This window comes from Orbicella faveolata, unplaced genomic scaffold, assembly GCF_042242905.1.
Source record: "Orbicella faveolata isolate gen_17 unplaced genomic scaffold, um_ofav_v1 contig_36, whole genome shotgun sequence".
Taxonomy (NCBI): domain Eukaryota; kingdom Metazoa; phylum Cnidaria; class Anthozoa; order Scleractinia; family Merulinidae; genus Orbicella; species Orbicella faveolata.
The window spans coordinates 12,753,445-12,776,278 of record NW_028301565.1 but is presented as its reverse complement, the minus strand read 5'-3'; the positions used below and the strand labels follow the sequence as shown (position 1 = coordinate 12,776,278).

The 22,834-nt window shown below is 39.9% G+C and overlaps 2 protein-coding genes across 4 annotated transcripts; one reads left to right on the top strand and one right to left on the bottom strand.

Annotated features, from left to right (window-relative positions):
• LOC110064276 (metabotropic glutamate receptor 3-like) lies at nucleotides 1–8,070 on the top strand. The gene is made up of 2 exons (XM_020771309.2): nucleotides 1–81; nucleotides 4,834–8,070. Exon 2 carries the CDS (start codon nucleotides 4,872–4,874, stop codon nucleotides 7,527–7,529), a length of 2,658 nt encoding a protein of 885 aa, XP_020626968.2. The 5' UTR covers nucleotides 1–81; nucleotides 4,834–4,871; the 3' UTR covers nucleotides 7,530–8,070.
• LOC110064135 (epithelial sodium channel subunit alpha-like) lies at nucleotides 7,717–22,805 on the bottom strand. 3 transcript variants are annotated; one of them, XM_020771137.2, is made up of 13 exons: nucleotides 22,700–22,805; nucleotides 16,461–16,806; nucleotides 15,161–15,191; nucleotides 14,863–14,998; nucleotides 13,821–13,918; nucleotides 12,835–12,998; nucleotides 11,860–11,952; nucleotides 11,281–11,386; nucleotides 10,924–10,996; nucleotides 9,499–9,556; nucleotides 9,317–9,381; nucleotides 9,001–9,076; nucleotides 7,717–8,334 (listed from the first exon to the last, which is right to left on the bottom strand). In XM_020771137.2, the coding sequence occupies exons 2-13, from the start codon at nucleotides 16,794–16,796 to the stop codon at nucleotides 8,149–8,151; spliced, it is 1,422 nt and encodes a 473-aa protein (XP_020626796.2). In that variant the 5' UTR covers nucleotides 16,797–16,806; nucleotides 22,700–22,805; the 3' UTR covers nucleotides 7,717–8,148. The 3 variants fall into 3 exon arrangements, with proteins under 3 accessions (XP_020626796.2, XP_020626798.2, XP_020626797.2); XM_020771139.2 differs by having other exon boundaries at nucleotides 11,860–11,919; XM_020771138.2 differs by lacking the exon at nucleotides 22,700–22,805 and adding an exon at nucleotides 16,925–17,891.
• Nucleotides 22,806–22,834: the final 29 nt, after the last annotated feature.

Genomic DNA, 22,834 nt, shown 5'->3' with positions numbered 1-22,834 from the left:
GCTTCAGACTTTAACGCCGATAACTGTTTACTATTCTTGTGAATGGTGACCGGATGAGAGAAGTTCAACAAAAAATACAAGGTATGTACGAAAACGGCTTAAGATTTAAAGAAATGTTTTGCGATTCCGAGATGAGTTCCAAATAATTTGAACGGCAAATAATTTCCAAAGACTAAACAACTTGTACATTAGACACACGACGCGTTTTTAGAGATGAACGTTACAGAGCTTAAATGAATATTTTTCTTGAAAATAAATATTAAAGTAAAATGCGGAAATCGAGGACGCTCAAGAAACTAGCTAATATACGAGACTCTAAACCGAACACTACTAAAGCAAACCCTGCGAGGTACTGTAAATCTTTATGCTCGTCTTACATGCAATTCCTACAATACTGCCAATGATAAACTACTTGCAAATGTCTTAGATTATCACTGATACACAATGCCACAATTCGAATCGACAGCGTCAATTCTCTTTATACACAAGTTGTTATTTCTATTTCTTAAAACACCCTCTATCTTCGACAAAAATAAAGGATTACATGTGATAATGAATTATATTTAAACGACTCGCGTCCAGCTTTTCTGTCCACGGCTCGTGTTGCAGGTTCCCCGACCTTGCCGCCAGTTTAATATTCGGTTTCTTCAGTTTGATTCAGAACATACAATGCGTAGCAGAAAAAAAAACATTTTTTTTTTCGAGAAAGCTTATTTGAAGCTAGATTTGTAAATCCTAAAGATATCTCTGTGAAGAATATGCAACAGTTTTGGTAACCTTAATATTGCCTCCTTCATTTTGAGACAGGTGCGCGCGAAATGAAACTGAAAATATACCCTATAAATCTTAAAGAATCTTCAGTACATCAGCGAATTCATGTGATCAATTGAGAGCAGACTAGCCGGTGGACAATATGGTGGCGAAGTCATTAAATTGGGGTTCGAATTAGTTTAGCTTGAGCTACTCGAATTGAATGGTCTGCAGGCAGTAAGGTATTGCGGATCAAGACAGCTGGCATAGTGAATTGACTTGGCAATGAATTGACTTGACTTGAGGAGGAGAGAGGGGCTACAATACAATAGTTATTGTGGTCCTGTGGCTGTCATCGTTTGAGTTACTGAGTCGAAGTTTTGCATGAAAGGCATTATAAAAAGCTTTTATCACTAACCCCCAGTGACAGATCGTACGTAGCTCTATGTGTATTACTGAAGTGCTAAAAAATAAAAGTGCAGAACTGAACAAAAGTTTAAATTAAAGAACAAGATCCTACTTCCTCTAAAAACACGAGAGGAAATTTTCGTTTTCATCTCAGCAAAGCACCACAGCTTTGTTGTTTATATGCTAATTGACATCACGTCCACTTTCTATTTTCTGCCTTTGATCTGAACATGCTGCAAGGAACATCTTAACATTCGCCGCTGTTATGTAACAAAAGAAGTCTCATGGATCCAACAGTTAAAATGATGACACAGCCTTTTCGCTGATGCATCAATAGATGTCAAAGATTTGAACGAGAAATTTGAATGCTTTTGTCAACAAGGACAGGTGTCCTTGTGTCGCAACGTTTTTTAAAACTCATTAAAAGGTTTCAAATTAGTGCTTATTTACTTTAACATGGCCACTCAGGCAGTTAGCATTGAGGAGATCTTTCGCTGAGTGTTAAAACATGTTACAATGATCGAAACGTTTTATCGACTGACTCGGCTTTTAGGCATAGGATTTCCATAATGATTGCAGGAGTCACTAAGAACTCTTGATGGCAAATTCATCCCAGTAGTTGGTCGTGTAAATAACCGGCATTATTGTTAGCCTTAGTGTAGCCGTACTCACCCCCCGTAGGTACGGCTAAACACGTAGGCTATCAATTCCGGATATATTCACTGACCTATTCAAGTGAATAGAATTTAATTCAGGTTTTATATCACAACTCTTCACGGAGCAGATCACCTCAGGCAAAAAAGCGCATTTAATCAGTTTAAAAGCCAAATGGTCGGTGTCGATCGCTAGTACTTTGGTGGTTTTTTCTTTTTCGTGCGAGCCTCTTAACAGACAAGTCTCTATATTTTTTTGGATACGCCGCACCAGTCCGCCACAAGGCACATTCATTCAGTTCACGGCAAAATGGAAATTCATTAGGAATCTTTGTTTTACATACGTTTGCATTTCAAATATCAAATTAGAAGTGTCCACAGGGGCGTGGAGGTTCTTCCTGATTCATCAATGCGTTTCTAAGTTTTCCTAATTAAGCTGTTTCTAGCGACTACCCATTTAAAACAGGTTTTTTTTTTCGGTGAGAATATCTACTTTGTCATTAGCTGACCGAGGAAAAGCTCTTATCACCATGTAGCAAATTGCACAGAAGCTGTTAGAGCAACGACGATGGCTCGCCCATTTCCACTGACCGGATGTTAAAAGTGACTAAGCTTGAATCGAAATTCAAAACGGTAAATAATGGTCTAAGACGTCACTAAAAAATATTTTGTAGTAGATGAAATGATGGCCAAAAAATTTGCCCGTTGACTGGAAGGTGCCACCAAGGTAAAAATTTCCGCCTTCCCTTTTATATTGTCACGACTTTTGATATCGAAGCGCACTTACAAATGCTTAGGGCGTCGTTACTGAGTTGTAGCAGTCAACGCTATCTAGGAAAGACGGTATATAGGTTTCGTGAAAATAATGTAGACAGCTTAGAGTTGTTTTAAATACAAATTAGTAGATTTTATTGTTGTAAGTTTTCAGATTTGAATTAACATTTAGTCCTGCTAGCATGGTTATTGCTGCTTTGTGAGCATTTTATTGAGGTATAAAGCGTTTAAAGCATTAGTTATGTACAGAAGAGAAAAAAAAGTCAGTGAATTAACGAAACAGCCGGCATCACCAGCATTGCAAACATGAGCGCGCACTGGCCATGACGCCACGGAGTGCTCCGGTTGGACAATGAGTGCACCTCGAGCCAGAATAGCTTAAACAGCCATGCATTCTTTCTTTTTTTATAAGAATATAATGTATTACAATATCGAGACTAAAAACTGCGAAATTTTAACAACATTTTAAAAATAAACCCGAGGCTGAGATTTGGAAAGGAATATAATTTTGTGTGTCGAAAATTTGTAAATACAATACAGTTAATGATATGTTTTTAACTAAACCGTATAACGGCAAAACTAGCCAAAAAGCAACAAAACCAGCACTAGCCGTATGTTCGATACTAATAACATTTCTGCAAGAAGTTATGTGCGTCAAATTAGGCTTTAATGCCTGCAGGCTGGCTCCAAACTTACGTTAACACCATTCATACACCAAATACATTCGAAAACAAAAATGTCATAAACTATAATCTAAGAATATCCACAAGAACATTTTTAGCCTAAAATCGGTAGAAAAATATGAAGATTTAGCCTTGGCCGGGAAAACAATATTCTTATTAATAAAAAAAGAGAGTTAAGTCAGTTTGAACAAGAATTCCAGGTCGATCGAAGGAGGCGTGGGAGAAGGTCCCCCAAGGCACGAAAAAAGATCAGAGCACCTTCTCAGGTGATTAAAGCGGCTTTCCTGACACCTCGCAATCAGTGGTCCAAATGGAATGGCGTTTTAATAAAACAAAACTGTACTCCTTTATTAAATCTGTACAACGGGACTGCTAATTTACATTTTCTTCGACCATTTCTCCAACGCTCAAAAACTCATTTTCTTCTAAGATGCGAAGAAGAGGGTGAATCGATCGCGTCTTGAAAACGACCGACCATATCCAGCCAAAACTAGAAATCGGCCTCAAATTCTGGATCAACCGGAAATGAACTGTTCTATAATCAGTATTAAAATCACCGGCTGGTTGATCCAAGGTTTCGGCAAACAATGGGGTCAATTTGCATTGTACAAAGTTGAATCTTCTTCGCTTTTTAGTACCAAAAAAAAAATATTCCAGTCCTATATTTTTGTCCCCGTTATTGTGTAAACTGAAATTTAATGCATGGACAACGAAACGTCTTTGTTATTTGTTGTTGCCCCCAAGCAATTTATTTTGAGTTCAATATTTGACCTAGCAACCTTTGTTTTTTTATTAATTTAGCTTGCTTTTAAGTTTGGTTTTAGTTTGACACAAATTGAACTGTTTTCAGGCTGCTAAAATTTACCCAAGCAAACTCCTGTAGCTTGCTTGGGTAGCCTCTATCCTACCATTTAGCATGGAGTGCATGTACCAACCGCCGCAAAAAGCTTTGCTGTATATTTACGAGAAGGATGCCCGTATGATTTTGTTTTCCATTGATTTTAATTCGATTCCTATTAAGAGATGATCAGGGGTGACAAAAACGGACAGAAAATAGGACTGACATAACGCAACAACCATACGCACGATCAAAGACAATTTGTTCGCTCTTAACGAAATAGCTTTTTTTGCTGCAATTCTGCACGTTCTATTTTTTTGAAGAGTTCAAGTCGGGATCCGTTTCTTTGGTCCATGCGTTTCCCTGTTTATTTTGAGACAAAACGGACTTTTCAATCAAGTTGATTTGTATTTGTTCAAAAAGCCAAAACACTGAAAAGCCATTCACTTTGCGCCATTTAGTCACGTCCCCTTGCCCCTGTGTTTACTTAAGGACAACCACCTGTCGTAAGATAAAATCGTGTTGTATAATGTTTTACCGTCATTTCTAAGTTGGACCACTGTACCATTCCAGTCTCCCTGTGTATTAAAAGTAGTCTTACCTAGAGGACAAGTTTGTAACTCATAACCTAGGCGCTCCTCCATAGGCACGTAACGCATTATAAGAATACTTGCTTCCAGTGAAGACACTTGTCTAATTTCTTTTTATCACCTCTCTTCCGTCACAGCGCTGGAAACTGACAGTATCATCAATTTTCAAGACTGAATGGCGATGTCTTCCTGTCTAAAGTTTTCCTTTCTCGCCGTTTTATTGTTGTGTAATGGAAGTCTTCGTGTCAACTGCTTACCCCAGCAAAGATCTGCTTATAAAGATGGCCATATAGTGTTGGGAGGCCTATTTGATCTCCATCAGAGCGCAGGCAACAACAACTATTGCGGCGATATACTCGGTACTAATCTGGGTTACGCAGAGGCAATGGTTTTTGCCATAGAAAGCATCAACGAGAACAATACCCTTTTGCCGAATGTCACCCTCGGGTTTGATTTACGAGATTATTGTCTGCGTCCTGCTATGGCTGTGGAAACCGCTTACGAACTGGTCGTGAAAAGCGATCATCGTTTCTCGCTCCAGAATTGCACGAACTCTACGGAATTCAACGGGTCTAAGTACGGCGGACTTAAAGAAATAACAGGGGTTGTTGGGCCAATGGATTCCGCAAGTGCCATAATGGTTTCAAGTTTGTTCGAGATAGCACACATCCCATCCATTAGCCCGCTGGCAACAAGTGTGGAGTTGAGTACTACTCTATACAGCCACTTTTATCGAACGGTTGCTCCAGACAATTGGCGTGCTAGTCTTTTAGCTGACACGGCGCAGTTCTTCAACTGGACATACGTCGGTGCAGTAGCCCTGGACGACTCGTTTGGACGTTACGGAATCTGGGGAATAGAAAAAGAAGCTGACACAAGAGAGAACCTTTGTATTGCCTTCAAAAGGTTTGTTCCTCGCGCCAATCATTTGGACAGTATTCGAAAAATTGTATTCGATCTCAAGCGCAGTGAGAAAGTTACAGTTGTTTTTATCTGGCTTTACGGTGAGTATGCACGGTATTTTATGGACGAGGTCGTTAATCAAGATCTTACTGGCCGAACATGGATCTTTACCGATGGAACCACACCAGGAGATCCATTCTTCACCAATGTCAGCTTTGCGGGAATTTTGAATGGATCATTTGGGATTTTGCCTAAGGCTCGGCCCAGTGAGCAATTCCAAAAATACTTGGCCAATCTGGCAAAGAGGAATTTTACGGGCAGCACCCACGCATGGTGGAAGGAGTACTGGATTTACATGGCAAAGAACAACAAATTGCTGGATACGTCATATCCATTTTCAGTTCCAATTGGTAGTCCCTTGACAAGCAGTCCTTACATTTCGTACACTATTGACGCCGTGTACGCATTTGCCCATGCTTTGCACAACATGTACACATGCAAAGAACCACACAGCTTGCTTACGGGCGGTAAATGCCCAACAGTACAGCAGTCGAAGATAAAAGGAGACGAATTACACTTCTACTTGCGGAATGTAAGCTTTCAAGGACTGACAGGAACAATAGAATTCGACAAAAATGGGGATCCGCTTGACGCGAGCTACGACATCGTGAACTTCAAAAGTACTGGCAAGGACTTTTTGGAAGTTCGCGTTGGCTGGTGGGCGAGGAAAACCAGCCTTAGACTTCACCTTAATCTTTCAAACATAACTTGGAACAGTCCGAGTGGATTCAAAGGTGTTCCGTTGTCAGTATGCTCATTTGATTGCAAGCCAGGTGAGCGAAGAGTGGCAAAGTCTCCTTGCTGTTGGGAATGCGTCAATTGCCCCCGTGGTACAATAAACTCCAATGGCATTTCTTCAAACTGTTCTGAATGTCCAGAGAGACAAAAACCCAATGATGAGAGGACAAAATGCGTCGACCTTCCTCAAAATAACTTGAGCTGGAATACTTCTGCCATAGCAGTGACCTGCACGGCGGTTACAGGCCTGCTTTTGACTATTCTATGCATTGTAGTTTTTGTTAAGTATCGAAACTCGCCAATTGTAAAGGCCTCAAACCAGGAGCTCAGCTTTCTTTTATTGATAGTGGTGGCTTTATTATTCGTGTTGGCCTTTCTATATCTATTGACTCCCACAGACCTTTTGTGCAGCGTTATAAATATCTGGCGATACATCGTTCATACTCTATGCGTGTCCATACTCCTACTGAAGTCAAGGAAAATAGTGAAGGCTTTTCGACTCGAGGGTCGGTTACCCAACGGTCTGACATCCGGGCCAAAAAAAAGAAAGAAGAGCTTCCTTTTCAAAGGACAAAGACTTCATTTACTTGGCTTGTTATCTGTACAGGTCATACTGATCGTGGCATGGACTATTTCCGATCCACCATCTAAAGAAACGATCGTTCGCCCACTTCAGTACGTGTTCATTGTTTGCAAACCTTTCAGATCAATAGCTGGCGAAGTCCTCTTAGCCATGACTATAACCACTGTCCTTCTCCTTGCGCTTGCGTGCATCTATTACGCTTTTAAGGGAAGGAAAATTCCCGAGAATTTCAACGAAGCGAGATACATCGGCTTTTCCATGTACATTGTTCTGCTATCCTCGGCGGCGTATTATCCCGTGGAATTTGGCCTTGAGAGCTGGTACGTAGGCATTATTGGCGGTGTAACCACTCTCGTGAGCTCCTTCGCTCTTCTAGGTTGCATGTTCGGACCGAAGGTTTATGTCATTTTTTTCAGTCCTGAACAAAACACGCGCGAGGCAATTAGCACAGAAATTGCCAAGTATTCACTTTCCACCTCTGCAGCCACTGCGATAACAAGCAAAGCATCGCGCGTAACCCCTCAGGTTAGTCCCGAGTCATCAATATGAAGTAATCAAAGAAGTAATCATCTTGGTAGGAGCCTTCCACGGCCTTTGCTTTTGCCATGATCACTTCATATGGTGCCTAGTAACGACCTCTGACAAAAACCAAGGGTCAAGCCAAATGATTTTAGGACTGGATTCCGAGCGACAGAGATACTTCAGCGTTGTCCGGAAAGGAAACCCGTGAGAGATGTCGCGTTTAAGCTCAGTGACCTTTATTTACATTTTTGTCAGTTCTACTTGTTCGTATTTGATAAATCGTCAGATAAAGGGGTATTCTCGAGAGGTTTTGAACAGTAACAGTTGAGATTGTGTCTTGACGAGTTTATGTCTCGATGGAGGAGGGAAAAAGTGATTAAAACTTACACAAAGTTAAGTTACCGGCGTAAGTGAAGTGAGTGAAATTCAGTGTAATAAAGTGGAAGCCCCCTGGTTAGGTATACAAACGAGTTTACAAAATGTTAGTTATAAGCTAATTAAGAAAGTAACCAATATTTGACATCTTTTTCGTAATTTTAACAAGCCACAAATAAATGATCAAGCTGGTTATGCTTCTTGTTGCCATGCATTGGATAACAAACATCTGCGCAGATTTTTGTGTGTACATATAAAATGTTTGGATTAATTAAGAGCATGGATTCTCCAACTCTTTTTCATTTGTGTGGTGCATTGGAGATGCAACAGACGTTTTCTTCTTGCAGGAGAACCTCGTCAAGTCAAAAATCAACTTGACAAACTCCACTAAAGTTAACAGCGACATCCCAGTGAAAAGACCCAGTGAACCTCCAACGCTGCTAATAAGGTCTTTGAACTAATAGCGAAAAAGAAAAGTTCATAGATAAGTAAACGAAGAAGCGAAGTATAATACTTTCAATCAAATTAATGAAGTGACGTCTGCAGTCAAGTTTCCCCTCCCCAGTTCTCTAATGCTTATTTTGCCAAATTCATATAGGTCGTGCGCTGGAAGTAAATGGGTTATAAGGTCTTTGGATAAAATCTAATCGAGTGACCAGCTTAAGCAAGCCACGACGACGACGACAACGGGAACGTCACCAAACATAAGGTTTAATGAGCAAAACAACAGCTGTGCACGCGCGTTGTAAATCTTAGTACATTTCTTTGCCATCCTCTGCAAAACAACAACGTGAAATGACCAGGTTCTGCGACGACGACGAATAATATTTCGTATTTCCATTTGAAATTGAACGCTGTCGTAACTAGCTAAACTGCCTGGCGGAGGCTAACTACTGAACAGTGTTTTTTCAATGTGGTACTGTTTGTTTCCGATATTTTTGAAAAACAAATGTTGCACCCCCGGAAAGCAAAAACGGGTGTCATATTTCACCCTTACCTTCGCATAACGGGGACCTCTCTACACCGGCCACTTTTCTCCGTCTCCATTGTGGAGAGGTTCGACTGCATGTGTATAAAAGTTATTTCGCCAAACATCACAGCGAAGCCCCGGATATTGGCTTACCTGATACCTTGGGTGCTGCGCGATGACCTCCACTGTCATGCTTTTGTAGTAGATATTAACTCGCGCCAAATTTCGTCTGTAAAATAAACTGAACTTACGGACTACGAACCAGTTTGAGACAAGAAGTAAAAGCTTTTCCCTGAAGGCTCCAGGAATGCGGAAAAGGAAGAGGAATTGCAATGGAAATACCAATAAATTCGGCTTACATGGGTAGTAGGGGTAGAGTCTAAGTAAAGAACTGTGCTTCTAAAAGAGCTCGTACCCGGAAGAAAGTTGTTACTTATGAAAGCGGAATACGAGCGAAAAGTGATCTAACCTGGCTTCGGAGAGATTACTTGTCACGTTTGAAGCTTTATTTCCCAGCATGCTTCGTAGACGAGCCTGTTGTTGCGCGAAAAGGAAAGAAATTCACATGTCTTGCCTCTTGGTGAAGAAAAGTACAGATGAATAACATTAGGCAACAAATTCGAGCTCGTTTTTGTTGGAAGAACAACTCACCAGAAGCCCGTCTGTTGGCCACGTAGCAGACGATGTGGAAACTTGAAACTCAAACAGCCTAAGAAATCACGAACAGCAACAATAAACAAAACAAACAAAAAGAAAACAACTTTCTAATCAACAATATTTGTAAAACATCGTTGTCGTTAGTCAATTTAGTGTTTGTCTCGACTCGCCCTACTCATCAACAAACACTAAACCTGATTAGAACAGTCTTTTGTATGCAACTTGTATTAAGAGGAAAAATTCCGTCTAGACGGCTCGTTTAGGAAAGCAGTTAGGAAATTCGGCAGCGCGAAAAGTAAAGGTAAAGCGAGCAACATTGTTTATAGGTCAGTAACTTTCTGTTTAGACTTCTAAAAGTCCTTTCCAATAGTACTTCCCTGGCCTGTTGGTTTGCTTCGCTCGAGAGAGATGGATAAGCGAAGGATTAAGCTAGGGTCGACTTGTGGTAAGTCTACTTTTTGTTCAAAGCTTGCATGCAGTTTGTGGGCAAGCCAATCTGCACACCTTATTCGATGATTTGCAACCGTGAACACTTGACATTTTTCTTACGTAGTTTGCTGATTATCGAACGAGGGCTCTTCATGTTAACAGGAGCATTTAGCGTTTGTGTACCTTAAAAACGCTAATCTTGAGCTTTTATTCTTTAGTCACAAAAAAAAAAACAATGAACAAAAAATGCCAAGTGTTCACGTTTCGATTGTCCTTACTGTAATGCATGACAATTATAAGCAAAGCCAGGAATTACATTCAATCTGGCTTAGGGGCCGAGTAATCCCTTCCCAGAAGATCAGCAATGTTTTCCTTGTATTGTGATCGCTTATTTGAGTTTGTCTCTTTATAACTACTATGCAACAGCCTTGTTCCCAGGGTCTCCTTTCTCTCCCTCCGGTAGGGCGGATTAGAGCCCCGGGGAACGAGGCTGATCTTGCTAATTTTCTTAGCCGTTTCTTCGGAGATTTTAGCGTTTTCAGCACCCCTTCTTTTTCCCGAACTTCGAGACTTTCATTCGGTAAATAAATATGGTTTGCTCTCGCTCCTTAGGCCTAGTGTTAAGTTAAATGTTTGGACATTTTCTATTATGATAGTTCATGCACAGCAGGACCCATTTTGTCATTGAGTGTATTGAGATTCACTAATTTTTTCGTCCTCAGCACGCACACATCAATTTGTATTGTCTCTAACCCCGGGGCAACTGAGGGCCAATCCAGCTAGCGACAAGATAGAGGGATTGAGTGAGTCCTAACCAACCTTTCAGTCTGCCTCCGAGTGTGATTCAATGGGAGTGAGGGGAACTCAGAGCTTTTTCACAATTTGAAAGGGTTCCTAACTGAGTTTGCCTCAACATGGAACACTCGATGATAAACAACGACCAGTAAAGCATGCACTTCATTAGTTACAGATGAACTAGTTGATAGTTACTTGCAGTCTTCGTTGCACGGACATGTGATATTTGACAGTCTGATCTTGTCGTTAACGTCCCTGACGCATTGACCTGTACATAGATAGGGAAAATGCATTACAAATCACAGCTTGTTTTTAAGGAGCCCTAAAGAGTGACATGAACACACGTTACTAAATTTCTAGAAAGATACTTAAAAGTTCTCAGAGTCCATTTTTTAGGGCGTGGCTCAAGTAATGCTCAACCCCTAAGGAAAGATTTCCACTGAAGTGGTATTTTTTTACGCTCAGTCTAAATTTAAATAGAAGAACAGCTTTAGTTTTCACCCAATCTTGGCGCAAGTTTTCTATTTTCTCACGTTTCTAAAATCGCCTCACCTTGCGTTGAATTAAACGGATTGCAATGTGGGGTAATTGAGTATTGAATATCAGCACATCCACATTCTTTCTTTTGACTCTCAGCAACGCAGTACTTTAGACATGCCTGAAAATACAAGTTACTCAAGCTTTAGAATTAGATCATGTTCGTCCGGGATTCAAAAAATTATCAATGGTTACTATTAGGTGATTTGATGGAAAAATGTGAATCATTGTTAAAGTGTTTATGTGTTCAGAGTAATGCCAATTCGTCTAACTAACAAATCACAACTAGCAGAAAAAATAATTACTTGGACGTGTAAGTGACGTAAGCAACGATTCGATTTCTTTGGCGCTGCAGCTGATTGGAGAATAAGACAATGTCGGATATCGGACGAGGTACATGGCACTTATCCCATTTAAGGGATGGTTTTACTGTTCGGCGCATGTGTAAGCTATGACGTAAGCAAAATCGATTCTATAGTTTAGGGAGGACTAATGGATCGAAGCGAGTATGAATATAATGCTATCATTACACGGTGAATTTAGCTGAAATTAAAGTTAAATAACCCTTGTCTGCGCCCTGTACACTTGACTTACCATCTGCGAGTACTTGTAAGGAAGCTGGCTGTCATCACCAAGGTATCCACAGTATGTGCCCTCAAAAGGGAAGTTAAGCCTTTTTAACATTCGCTGTAAAGTAAATGCGTTTCAACGGCGAAAATACTTCCTTGTCATATTTGATATAAGTTTCTCAAACTCATTAATAATTCATCAAGTTTAAACGAAGGAAATCATGAACGCAACGTTGTTTGGATATCTGATCTTAATTAGTATAGATTTTTACGATTTTATGATTTTATTTCTCCGTTTTCTCCTTAGTTTTAGTTTCGTTTGAGAAGATATATCAAACACTCAAGAAAGTGTTTGACCACATTTTCAAACACTTCTAAGCTCGTCACAAATACTCCGCTGCGCCGCTCGTATTTTTAATTCTCTTCTCGGTGCGTTTAGAAATCTGGTCAAACACTCTTTTTCGTGTTTGATATATCACTTTCCTGTTGCGTCAATAATTCCAAATGTTGTCATACTTTTCATAAGACGTAACTCTTACAAAGGAATTTAAAGCCTTCGTAAAGCTCAACGAACGACTTAAAGAGCAGAATTCGATGGTGGGTGGGACAAAAGTTGTAAACTTCTACTACAGCTATGGATTTTTCATTTTTTCGCAAAAGCATAGTTAATGGAGGAGAATGGTTATGAAACGCGCAAATTTCTTTGTAAAAGGTTTTTGTTCGCTGTTTTGGCCTTGACGGTGCACAAAACACAATACTTATTTACTGAGAAACTGAGCAATAGAAACGTTGTGGTTACGTAATCATGCATAGTGTATGAGCGCAAAACAAAAGATTGTGCACGGTCGTAGACCTTCCAACATAGATCTTGGCATCTTTATTTGTTGCTTTGATGTTTGCCGGGCTTCACAACCATTTCCCGTTATAAACCATGGCAAAAGTGGGCCTGAAAACAGTAGAGAAAGTGATGTATCAAAAGAAAAAGAGGTTTTAAACTCACTGCGGTGAAACCAATGTTAGTGACTTGCCCTGGTGCCACAAGGTATCCATTCTCCTCAGGAAAAAACTTTTCTTCTCCGTTCGTCACCTCAACAACAGCGCCATACGATTCTGAGAAATCTCCCAAGTATTCATCAGCTTCAATGTTCAAGAGCAGTGACAAACCTGTAACACGGAGGAGAAGCCGTTGTAAAACTTGAAATTATACTGAATTTATGTTTCCAAAACTAGAATGTTGTGCTTGAAAGATGTTAGAATATCACCGCACGGTCAGTCAGCAAATGCTGAGGGAATCCAAGCTCTCTAACTAATGGACTTCGTAAAAAAATTATAGTCGTTAAATGAACAACAATGAAACTGAATCAATACAAAACATTCTTTATTCTACCTGCAGCCCATAGACTGATGTTTACTGGCTTAGTTATGGACTTAGGTTGGGGTTATGAGCTTGAGTTATGGTAACTGCTTGCTAAGCATAGCATAACTGGCTTTAGAGATTCCTGCTCCAGCGATCACGCGGTCCAGCTGACCTTAACACCTTTTCATTGGTGCAGATGTTAGCGCTATCGCGCGCATTTTCCAGGCTGTTCACAAAGTGGCTTCCATTTTCTACAGACATTGTCGAGGACGCGAGTAAAATACGAGCCACGCAGACTGAACGAGCGCGCCGGAATGCAGAGGGGTGGAGGTTGGGACTTTGTGCCTTCTCAGTTGTCTGTTTTACGCGACCTTCCATTCGTTCCCTCACTTATAAAGTGTATAAGGAAAACAGGAACGACCGCGGACAGCCTAGCGTCTTCATTCGGGTCGCTGGCTCACGCGAGCTGGCCATTTTCTGTTTTTAGTAGACTTTCTCTATGTTAGAATTTTTTTGTTCATTAGTGTAACTCGATAGTCAAAACTAACAAAGAGAACAAATTTGGTCAGCTACTTTTGCCCAATAACAGCTATTTCAGACAACTGTTTGTACATAATTGAATAGTTCACCATTCTGATTTCCCGGTGCACTGATGTTCTGAGTCATATTTTCGGCCCCAAACACGTAACAGTTTCCATATTCATAGTTGGGGAACCACGTGAAGTTTCTAGAAAGAATGGAGAAAGGAAGAAAGGATACAGTTGAACGAGTGCTGACTGAGAAGAGCTGCTGAGCCCATCGGGCTTGGTGCAGTAACATGGAATGACTGAAACTGCTGAAGAGCAGTAACAGCGATAAGAATATTCTCGCGTCCCCCTGGATGAGATCCTAGTCCCTCCGGGTTGGTTCTCTCTTACATCGGCTATATAAGTATGTTCGGCCCCAAAGAGTAGGGTTTTTTTAGATGTTTTGGTCAGAAATAGGGTACCAATTTTGGACATTTTGTTCTCAAATAGGGTATGCTCTTTGCACTCTAACCTTGAACTGGGAATGTTTTTAAGAAGAAGCTACTTTTTCTTCATAAGACCATCAACAAAAGCCCTTCACAAAGCCTTTAAAATCGGTCTGAACTGGGGAACTAATTATAAGACAGGTCTGAAAAAGGGTATTGATTTAAGGGTCAGGTCTTAAATAGGGTAGGAAATATCACAGATTTTGGTCTTTAATGGGGTTAGGGTTTTGGGAAGCGGGCCGCACACCACCACCCTATATTTCTTGGAGTACCCCACGGGAAGGGACTAGTCCAGCGCAGGTTTGTCTTGCGACCCAAGCATTAAATTCACCAGAACCCATTTATACAGATTAAGGGAAAGCCACTCTGGGAGTGAAGTGTCTTTCCCAACACGCAAACTCAAGAGACGAGACGACAAGAGTCGAAAAGAGTAGAGAGTTGGCGTTAGCGTTCATACTCTTGGGACAGATTGAACTCTCGTCAATGTTCGTCAAAACCCATTCTTTTTGGATGCCGGATTAATGAAGAGAACATTAAGAAAGTTAGTCAGCCAGTTTATCAGCCAGCAAGCTAGCTAGCCAGTTGATTTATAGGTCGGTCGGTCGGTCGGTCGGTGGATCGGTTAGTCAGTCGATTGGTCCTTTGTAACAGCAGCTTACTCTGGGCCGCAAACTTCGCCTTTCCAGTTGCATTCCAGTATAAAATCCTCAGCTTGATGTCCAATTGACCGTTTGACGTCGTTATCAAGTGATGCCAACAAGGCTTTTTTGTAGGACTTCATTTGCTGCCGAGATCCTGCAACGTAAAAGACAAGAAAGATTCGCCAGTCGGCAGTAAATTTTATTGACCGGGATTTCCATACAGCTCCAGCAGCACGTAGCATACTTCTTATTTCTTTGCACGACAAATGTTAATAACGAAAAAGATTAAAGTAACTGTGCATTTTATAATTCTTACCACTTTGGCTGACCTGTTCCCAAATTGGGTTCTGCGGAGTCATTACAAAAAAAAGAGTCATACTAATGGCAAAACTGCTTCATTTAAAATAACTTTAAAAGTCTACTAATTAATTTAAGGAAGTTAAATTAAATTAAGACTGAAGAAATCAATTTTCATTTTCGTAATTAGAATAACGTCGTAGATGGCAAACTGCTCTTATCAATCATAGAAAAACACGCTTCATCCGCATTAGCTTTATTGATTATATCTTCTCCCCCCGCGCTCTCTCTCCCCCTCCCCCCCCCAACCTCCGATAAAATAACACACAAAACTGAATCAAAATCAAGTTGTTAACACGTATTTAACAATTAGGTTACGAGCTCGATATTTCTATTTAAACAGTAGAGCGTTTCTGTCGAGGAACTATCGGCAGATACTTGCCCCGCGGAAGTTTGATGTTCTTAAAACAAATATTTGCCAGAGAAGCGAAGCTTCGAGGGCAAATATGCTAGTTTCAAGAACATCAAATTTCCAAGGGGCAACTATCGGACCGATAGTTCCGAGACATAAACACTCTATTGTCTTTACTGTTCACCACTAAATTTTCTTCCGTGCGCCAGTTCAAAAATCATATTGAATTATTTTTAACTTTTGTAGATGAAAGCCGTAAAAGCCAAATGTAAAATTTGAAAAAGAAAACAAACAAAAACCCTCTTAATACAACTTCAACTAGTTATTTTCTATAAGCCCGCTTGTTTACAGAAATATTTTCACGGACGAGTACTATCCATCCGGGTATTTTCCTCGGGCGGGCACTATGGGCTGATAGTGTCTCTCCGCGGATGAACACTATCGCGTCACGTAATTAGTTTAAACCGATAAGAATCGGAGAAAATTTAGTGGCCAACTATAACGCGTGATAGTTGATGAGCGAGCAGCCCGAGTCAACTGTCACGCATGGAAATCGAGAGCAAAGTTTAGATATAGATTATGAGCTCGAGATTCCTATCACGCATAGACATCTAGAGAGAATAGCCTTTAAGTTATTGATTTAGTATACAATTTAGTAGTCTCTCAAAACTTGATCTAAATCCTCTTCACAGACACTTCGAAAACGCAAAGAAGCGGCCGCCATTTGGTTAACAACCGCACACTGCTAGGATACTCACTATCCACAACAGAATAGATAGTGAGTAGCGTAGACAAAAAGAGAACGGTATTCGTCATACAACGCTGTTAATAATTAAGTGGCAAAACACTGAAATGACAGTGGAGTTAGTTTGTGACGGCCGAGGCTGTTATTAAAATAAACGCTCACCGTTATTTGCCCCATCTTTACGACCTCGTTTAAGGCCTGTCTTCTCAACGCATTCATGTTGCAAACCACAATGGCGGGAAACTCAAGATCTTCGGCATGTTTCATCTCAACTTTGACATCGACTGGGTACGAAAAGTACTCCGAAACGAGACTAAATCCCTGGACGAGCGTATATGTCAGGGCAGCTAGTAAACATAACAACCAAATAAGTCTTTCTATTGCTGAAGTAGCAGATGCCAGTCTACCAAACCCATGAGCGGTAGTTTCGGAGCAGAACTCTCGAAGTTTCCCAATTGCCCCACTGCTACACTTTTTCTGCAAGCGGGTTTCAGCCATCTCTTCAAACCTGAAGTTCCAAAGAGAAAAACCTTTACGATGGCAGAAAAACACATTAACTGTCAATTAAATCTTCGCAACTTAAACTGGAATGTAAAAGAACTACGAAGAAAGGGTGAAAAATTTACCTCACAGAAAAATCACCATCACTGTTGAATAAAGGAAGTGCTCTTCATTTACACTCCTTGATCAACCGCGAATAATGAAGGTTTCTGTATCTGCATAACTTTTTATTTCAAACACAGTTTTAACCACAGGGGTTGCTGATGTTTTCTTTCACTCTTTTGGTCTGTTTGGGGTCGTGCGCCAAGGTAAACATCACCTTTGTCCTTTTCCTTTCATGACTTTCCTTGGATGTGAATGCCTTTTCTGCATTGTTTTTAAGATCCCTTAAACATTATTCCTATCGTTCGTGGTATAACTAATTAATATTTTTATAGCATCACAGCGGTTACACCCTTATTTTTAAATAGGAAAATTGTTTTTCTGTCTATCTCAGGCTAATAATTCTTATTTTTCCACCGATTTTGGGCTGAAAATATTTTTGTGAATAGCTTAAGACATTTCGGTTCGACTTTGGTGCCGATGAAGTAATTTGGGAGCCAGAATATAAGAAATAAAGCCTGATGTGACATAAATGACTTCTTGCGGAAATGTTACCAGCATCAAACAAAGGGTTAATGCTGTTTCTGATGTTATAATTTTAATATCTTTACAAATTTTCAACACAAAAAATTATATTCTTTTCAAATTCTAAGCCTCGGTTTTATTCTTAAAATATTCTTAAAATTTCGCAAATTTCGGCTTCGATATTCTTATAACTCCAGTGTATTATATAAAAAAGAGAGTACAGCAAATTTCAATTAAGCAACTTGAAGGCTCGACTGGGATTCAGAAGTCTGCCCTCCGAGTTTAGTCTCTCGAGCAAAAAAAAAGAACGTAAATCTTATTTGCAATGGTCATACACTTCGGATGAGGATGACATGGACTTCTTCCCCACTTGGATCCTTGCAAGTCTTTTATGACTTATTTTCTACTTGCATGGGGACCCTTGAGAAACTAACAGATGGGATTGCCATTTTTATTAAAAAAAATCCCGCTAACTGGGAGGTTAAAATTACTTTTAATTCTTTCTTAGTTATTATCTCAAAACACTTTTTGCGACTCATCGTGGTCAGTCATGGGGGGCTAGTGGTATACCAATCATGACCTAAAAAGAAAAACCCATTATACCCAAAATTTCCCCTCAAATCCATGCGAAATATCAAAATTGGGAAAAACAAGGTATACTCTATACCCATAAAATGCCCAATTTTGGAGTCAAAATACCGTATACTTTATTTAAAATCCCCCTGTATACCGCATACAAAAACAAAACACTCTGAAAATATGAACTTGCTTAACCCAGCGGCGATAACCTTATAACTCTGTGCAATATCGACGGATTCAATGGTCAGTTTGTATAAACTGTCATAAACTGCCGATAAGATTTGAAACTCGAGATAAAAAGTATTTTGTTTACCTAGACGGTAATGAACTCGCTGCATGTAATCTCTCGCGGGATTTATTCTAAAGGAAAATATAGATTCAAAGAGGGTGAAAGAAAACCGCTTGTAACTAAATAAAGTTTATTGCACATGAATAAATTTAGGCCTCGAAAACTTTTAACCACTTTTAAGTGACAAATTTGGATCATTAGTAGCAGCTGCGCAAACCACCCTATGAAATTAAATTTGACTAAACCTGAAAATGTAATTTCCGTAATGAAAAAATACTATAATATAACTCAAGATAATAAATTAAAAATTAACGGATCACAAATTTTAGAGAGCTTGCTTCCCTGGTCACAGTAAGCTGGTGAATTTCAAGCTTTTACAAAAAGATGGTAATGGAAACCATTATCAGTGTGTGCTTGTCTGCTTCAAGTTAACTTCTACCTGCCCGTAAGTCATCAAGAAAAGTCGAATTACACAACAAACTCACATGTGGAAGATACAATCATCGTTTTTAGAAGGAGCCCCCTGTTTTCAGACTTTTCAGGCGTTCTCTCTCTGATTTTCCCTGATGATTTTTCTCTTTTCTCAACATCTATTCTTCCAGTACAACGTAGTATAAACCGCAAATTGTGTACATTCCGTTCTACTTTCATATCACTTCTATTCTGACTTTCCGTTAGTCGCTTGTGTTTTTAGAATTATTTAGGCGGGCCTAAATAAAAAAAACAAAACAAAACAAAACAAAACAAAACAAAACAAAACAAAACAAAACAAAACAAAACAAAACAAAACAAAACAAAACAAAACAAAACAAATATAACTGTATGCAACGACCACAACAAATAGACTTCTGTTGTTCGTAATGGATTGAAATTTGGCCCTCTGCCCCACTGGGGGATGATGATGTTGACGATGAATATTGTACCCGAAAATGAAAAAAGATGGAATATCGAAAATTTGATTTCAGGCGCAGTTTAAAACTTTTTCCGGTGTACAAACGGAACCATAGTGACTGCTAGTATCTTGTAAAGATTAACTGATAAATAAATGAAGCGATTTTGTTTTATTAACAGGATCGGGTGTCATGAACGATACTTGACATTCAAATCAAGAGATGTTTCAAAGCTTTTCAAATTAGTCTCTATGAATAGTTCCTGTTAGTTAAAGTGAAGTTGATCCGGGGAAATTTGTACGCAGTCACATAAACTTGAGTCTTACTCTTTTCTCAGTTGATAGAACGGGCGTATTGCCTTGTTTGTTTGGTTTAAAATTTGTTTTAGGGAATGAATAATTTTTATATAATTTTATTTGTCGTCTTAACTTTTCAGAGTGGGTTGGAGAGGGTGTACTGTACTTATAAATCATACCCAGGACAAATCATGGCCTCACGGCAGCAAAAGGAGTAGGGGTTCAAAACGTTTGCTAAGACGCTAATTGGCGGAAAGTGAAAAAGTACAAAACGAGTCGTGGTTTAGTAAGTAAGTAAGTAAGTAAGTAAGTAAGTAAGTAAGTAAGTAAGTAAGTAAGTAAGTAAGTAAGTAAGTAAGTAAGTAAGTAAGTAAGTAAGTAAGGGACCGTTCATTTTTTATGAGGGAGGGGGGGGGGCTGGTGGGATTTGGGAAGCACCATTTAAAAATCGCATGACCCCCCCTCAGCTTACCAATTTTTTCACATGGCCCCCCCCTTATAGCGGTCATTTTTTGGGATGACTCCCCCCCCAAAAAAAATTGAACAAACAATATGCAGATTTCAACTTTTTTAATATTTCTCTATTATCCCCCTACTTCACGTTATTGTGCTCACTATGAAGACAATATTTACAATCTCTATACGACAGAGAGCTGTTGTTTAAAAAACAAATCAAAAGAAAGAGAAGTCAATTTCGGATCTCCTAGTTGTGGCTCGCCCTGAGCGTGTGGCATTTGGCCTCTCATTGGCATCTTCCTCATCTGAATTGATGAATGCAAGAATGACGTCACTTGAGTCATCTTCTCCCCCAGAGTCAATGGCATCACTGTCATACTCATCATTGTCACTTTCATCCCTTTCACTGCTGTCAGCACTTGCCCTGTTGTCATTTTGTGTCAATGTCCTGGCATTTCTCAGTGTTGGTTGGCCAGCTTTGAGAGGCCTCTTCTGCTGCAAGCATGAATGTCTTACAATTGCCTTTACTTTCTCACTCTTGCTGCTTTTTAAATGCGCAAAATTCCAAAATGCGCAATAATGGCGAAAGCGACGAGTCGTTTAAGAAAAGGTTTACAGCTGAACGATCCAGGCAGTTTGACATCTTACAAGCAAAAGAAGCAATCTTTCTAAGTGCGGATGGCTGTTCAGAAAGGGTGAGTGAGTTTTCCATGCAAGGGTACCAGTTGAAGTCCAGTGATGGAAGAAAACTGAACTTCTCCATCAAAGAGCACAGAGCAATGGTGGAAAAGTTGAATGTCATATTGAAAGATGTAAAGGAACACGATTCCACACTCTTTCAGTCCAATGGGCTTGCTTTAAAGCAGGGCGAAGAATTTGCCCACAGTTTTAATGTAAAACAGATCAAATGTACAGAAGCTAAGTTGACGAAGGTCACGCAGGACATGGAAGCACTAGAAAACAAGAAGAGTAATTATAACAGCATATTCAAAGGCATACTCAAACAGCACATCAACAAAAGGAGAAGGAAAAAAGAAAACCGCAGAAAGTCAAATGAAAGAAAGAGGAAGCGGACTGAAAACAACGTCCAACGAGTTTATGGAATCTGTGTTGGAAACCCATTAGGAAATGATCTTCCACAAGGTCTTGTGTACCCTCCTGGAACGGCCGTCCCGGAAGAGTGTCTTAAAGTTGAGGATGTTGCGACGTCGATATTTAGAAGAGATGGACCATACATCGCACAGCTCTTGGAAGGGAATTATTTCACCAATGCTGCAAGAAGCAGAATCACCACCAACCTTGAGCGGGAAGTCAGAGATTATGTTTACACCTTCATGTACCCTGAAGAGTACACTCTGACGGAAAGCATTGCTGCTTCTTGCAGCATTGGTGAAAGAGACTCCCATAGCAGCACAAGCGGCGACGAAGAACTCGACGACAGCGGAGATGAAGATGAGTGCCATTGAAAGTTGCATTCAAAAATAACAGTGTTAAATACTTCTTTTCAGTAGCTACAAATGCTTTTTGTCGCCAAACATTTTTTTAAAGCAGAAGGAAAGTTTGTAATAAATTTGTATCGTGCCTTCTATGTTTATTCTATAGCAATTTTTTTGATATTCAAACATTACGCCATTTTAAAGTTTTACTAAAATATTTCACGTGACCCCCCCTTTTCCCCTTATTTTTTTGGGATGGCCCCCCCTCGAAAGCCATTTTTTTTCGCATGGCCCCCCCCCAAATCCCACCAACCCCCCCTACCTCATAAAAAATGAACGGTCCCTAAGTAAGTAAGTAAGTAAGTAAGTAAGTTTTTTAAAAAAAAACACTTTTGTTTTCAAATAATTAACAATTATTTGACGAGGTTGAGCAAAATATCGTGATTTGTCAGTGGCGAGCAATATGCGATAACCAAGTTCAATAATTCCTTTGTTAGTCGATCACCAAGTTTGTTTTCATATTCAAGCACTCTCTGACAGCTCAGGGAAGCGATCTGACATTTTTCACTCAAAAGCGTGGTTACAATTACGCACGATATTATTTGTGGGAAAACACATTTCGACAGTATTACGGATGAGCAGAGCATTATTTGAGGGTACTTATTTACAGGTCACATGGTGGGCTGTCGGCCAATGAAAAGGAAGAAAAATATGCATCGAATGATAACACTATTTATTACACTATTACTGTGACTTTTGAGGCTGTCATGTGAAATTCTTCTGACTTGGTTCATAACAAAATGAAACCAAAAATAGCTGTAGGTGGTCGCTTATTAGGGAAACTGTATTCATTTCCTCGATAAGAAAATTTTACCCATGACAATTTATGAATTGTCTTAGAGACCCTCTCTTCAAGTATGCTATGCTAGCCCTAGAAACCCAACAAAGAAAAGGCCGGAGGGTTGAGGCGGGGGGGAAGCATCGCTTTTGTCTAGGGTTTTATATACTAGTGCCCCCCTTCGGGCCTTTTTTCGTTCACACGGAGAAGGTGGGGAGGAATTTGGCGGAGTGGCTTTTTCTAAAGCTTTACGGCATCTAATACGTCTAACTAGTACCACCGGTACTGGTAAATCAAGATGGTGAATGTTTTGCAAATGAAATTTAAAAGCATCCAAATGTTTCTCACGTGAAGTTGTTAGTATTCACGAGGTCGAGGCCCATTGTTAGTCTCACAGCCTGAAGGCATCATTTACATCGCCGGGTTATAAACTTTAGTTTCATCTACCAAAAAGAAAAAAAAAAGAAAGAAGAAAAAGTTATTGTATACCTTTCTTTTGTTATCCTATTGTGTTTCTTCTATTCAAGTGTTCCTTTGTTCCACCCCAGAACAACACCTGCAGTCTGCACCATAGCAACTGTAATGAATATTGACATTCTGTCTTCACCCGTCCGCCATCTTGAA

What these genes read in the sequence shown, in the direction of transcription:
- LOC110064276 (XM_020771309.2), top strand. Translation starts at nt 4,872, where the DNA reads ATGGCGATGTCTTCCTGTCTAAAGTTTTCCTTTCTCGCCGTTTTATTG.
- LOC110064135 (XM_020771137.2), bottom strand. Translation starts at nt 16,796, where the DNA reads ATGGCTGAAACCCGCTTGCAGAAAAAGTGTAGCAGTGGGGCAATTGGG. An exon ending in GGAACAGGTCAGCCAAAGTG is followed by an intron (nt 14,999 to 15,160) that starts GTAAGAATTATA and finishes TTTACGTTGCAG; the next exon opens with GATCTCGGCAGCAAATGAAG. An exon ending in TGCACCGGGAAATCAGAATG is followed by an intron (nt 12,999 to 13,820) that starts GTGAACTATTCA and finishes TCCGTGTTACAG; the next exon opens with GTTTGTCACTGCTCTTGAAC.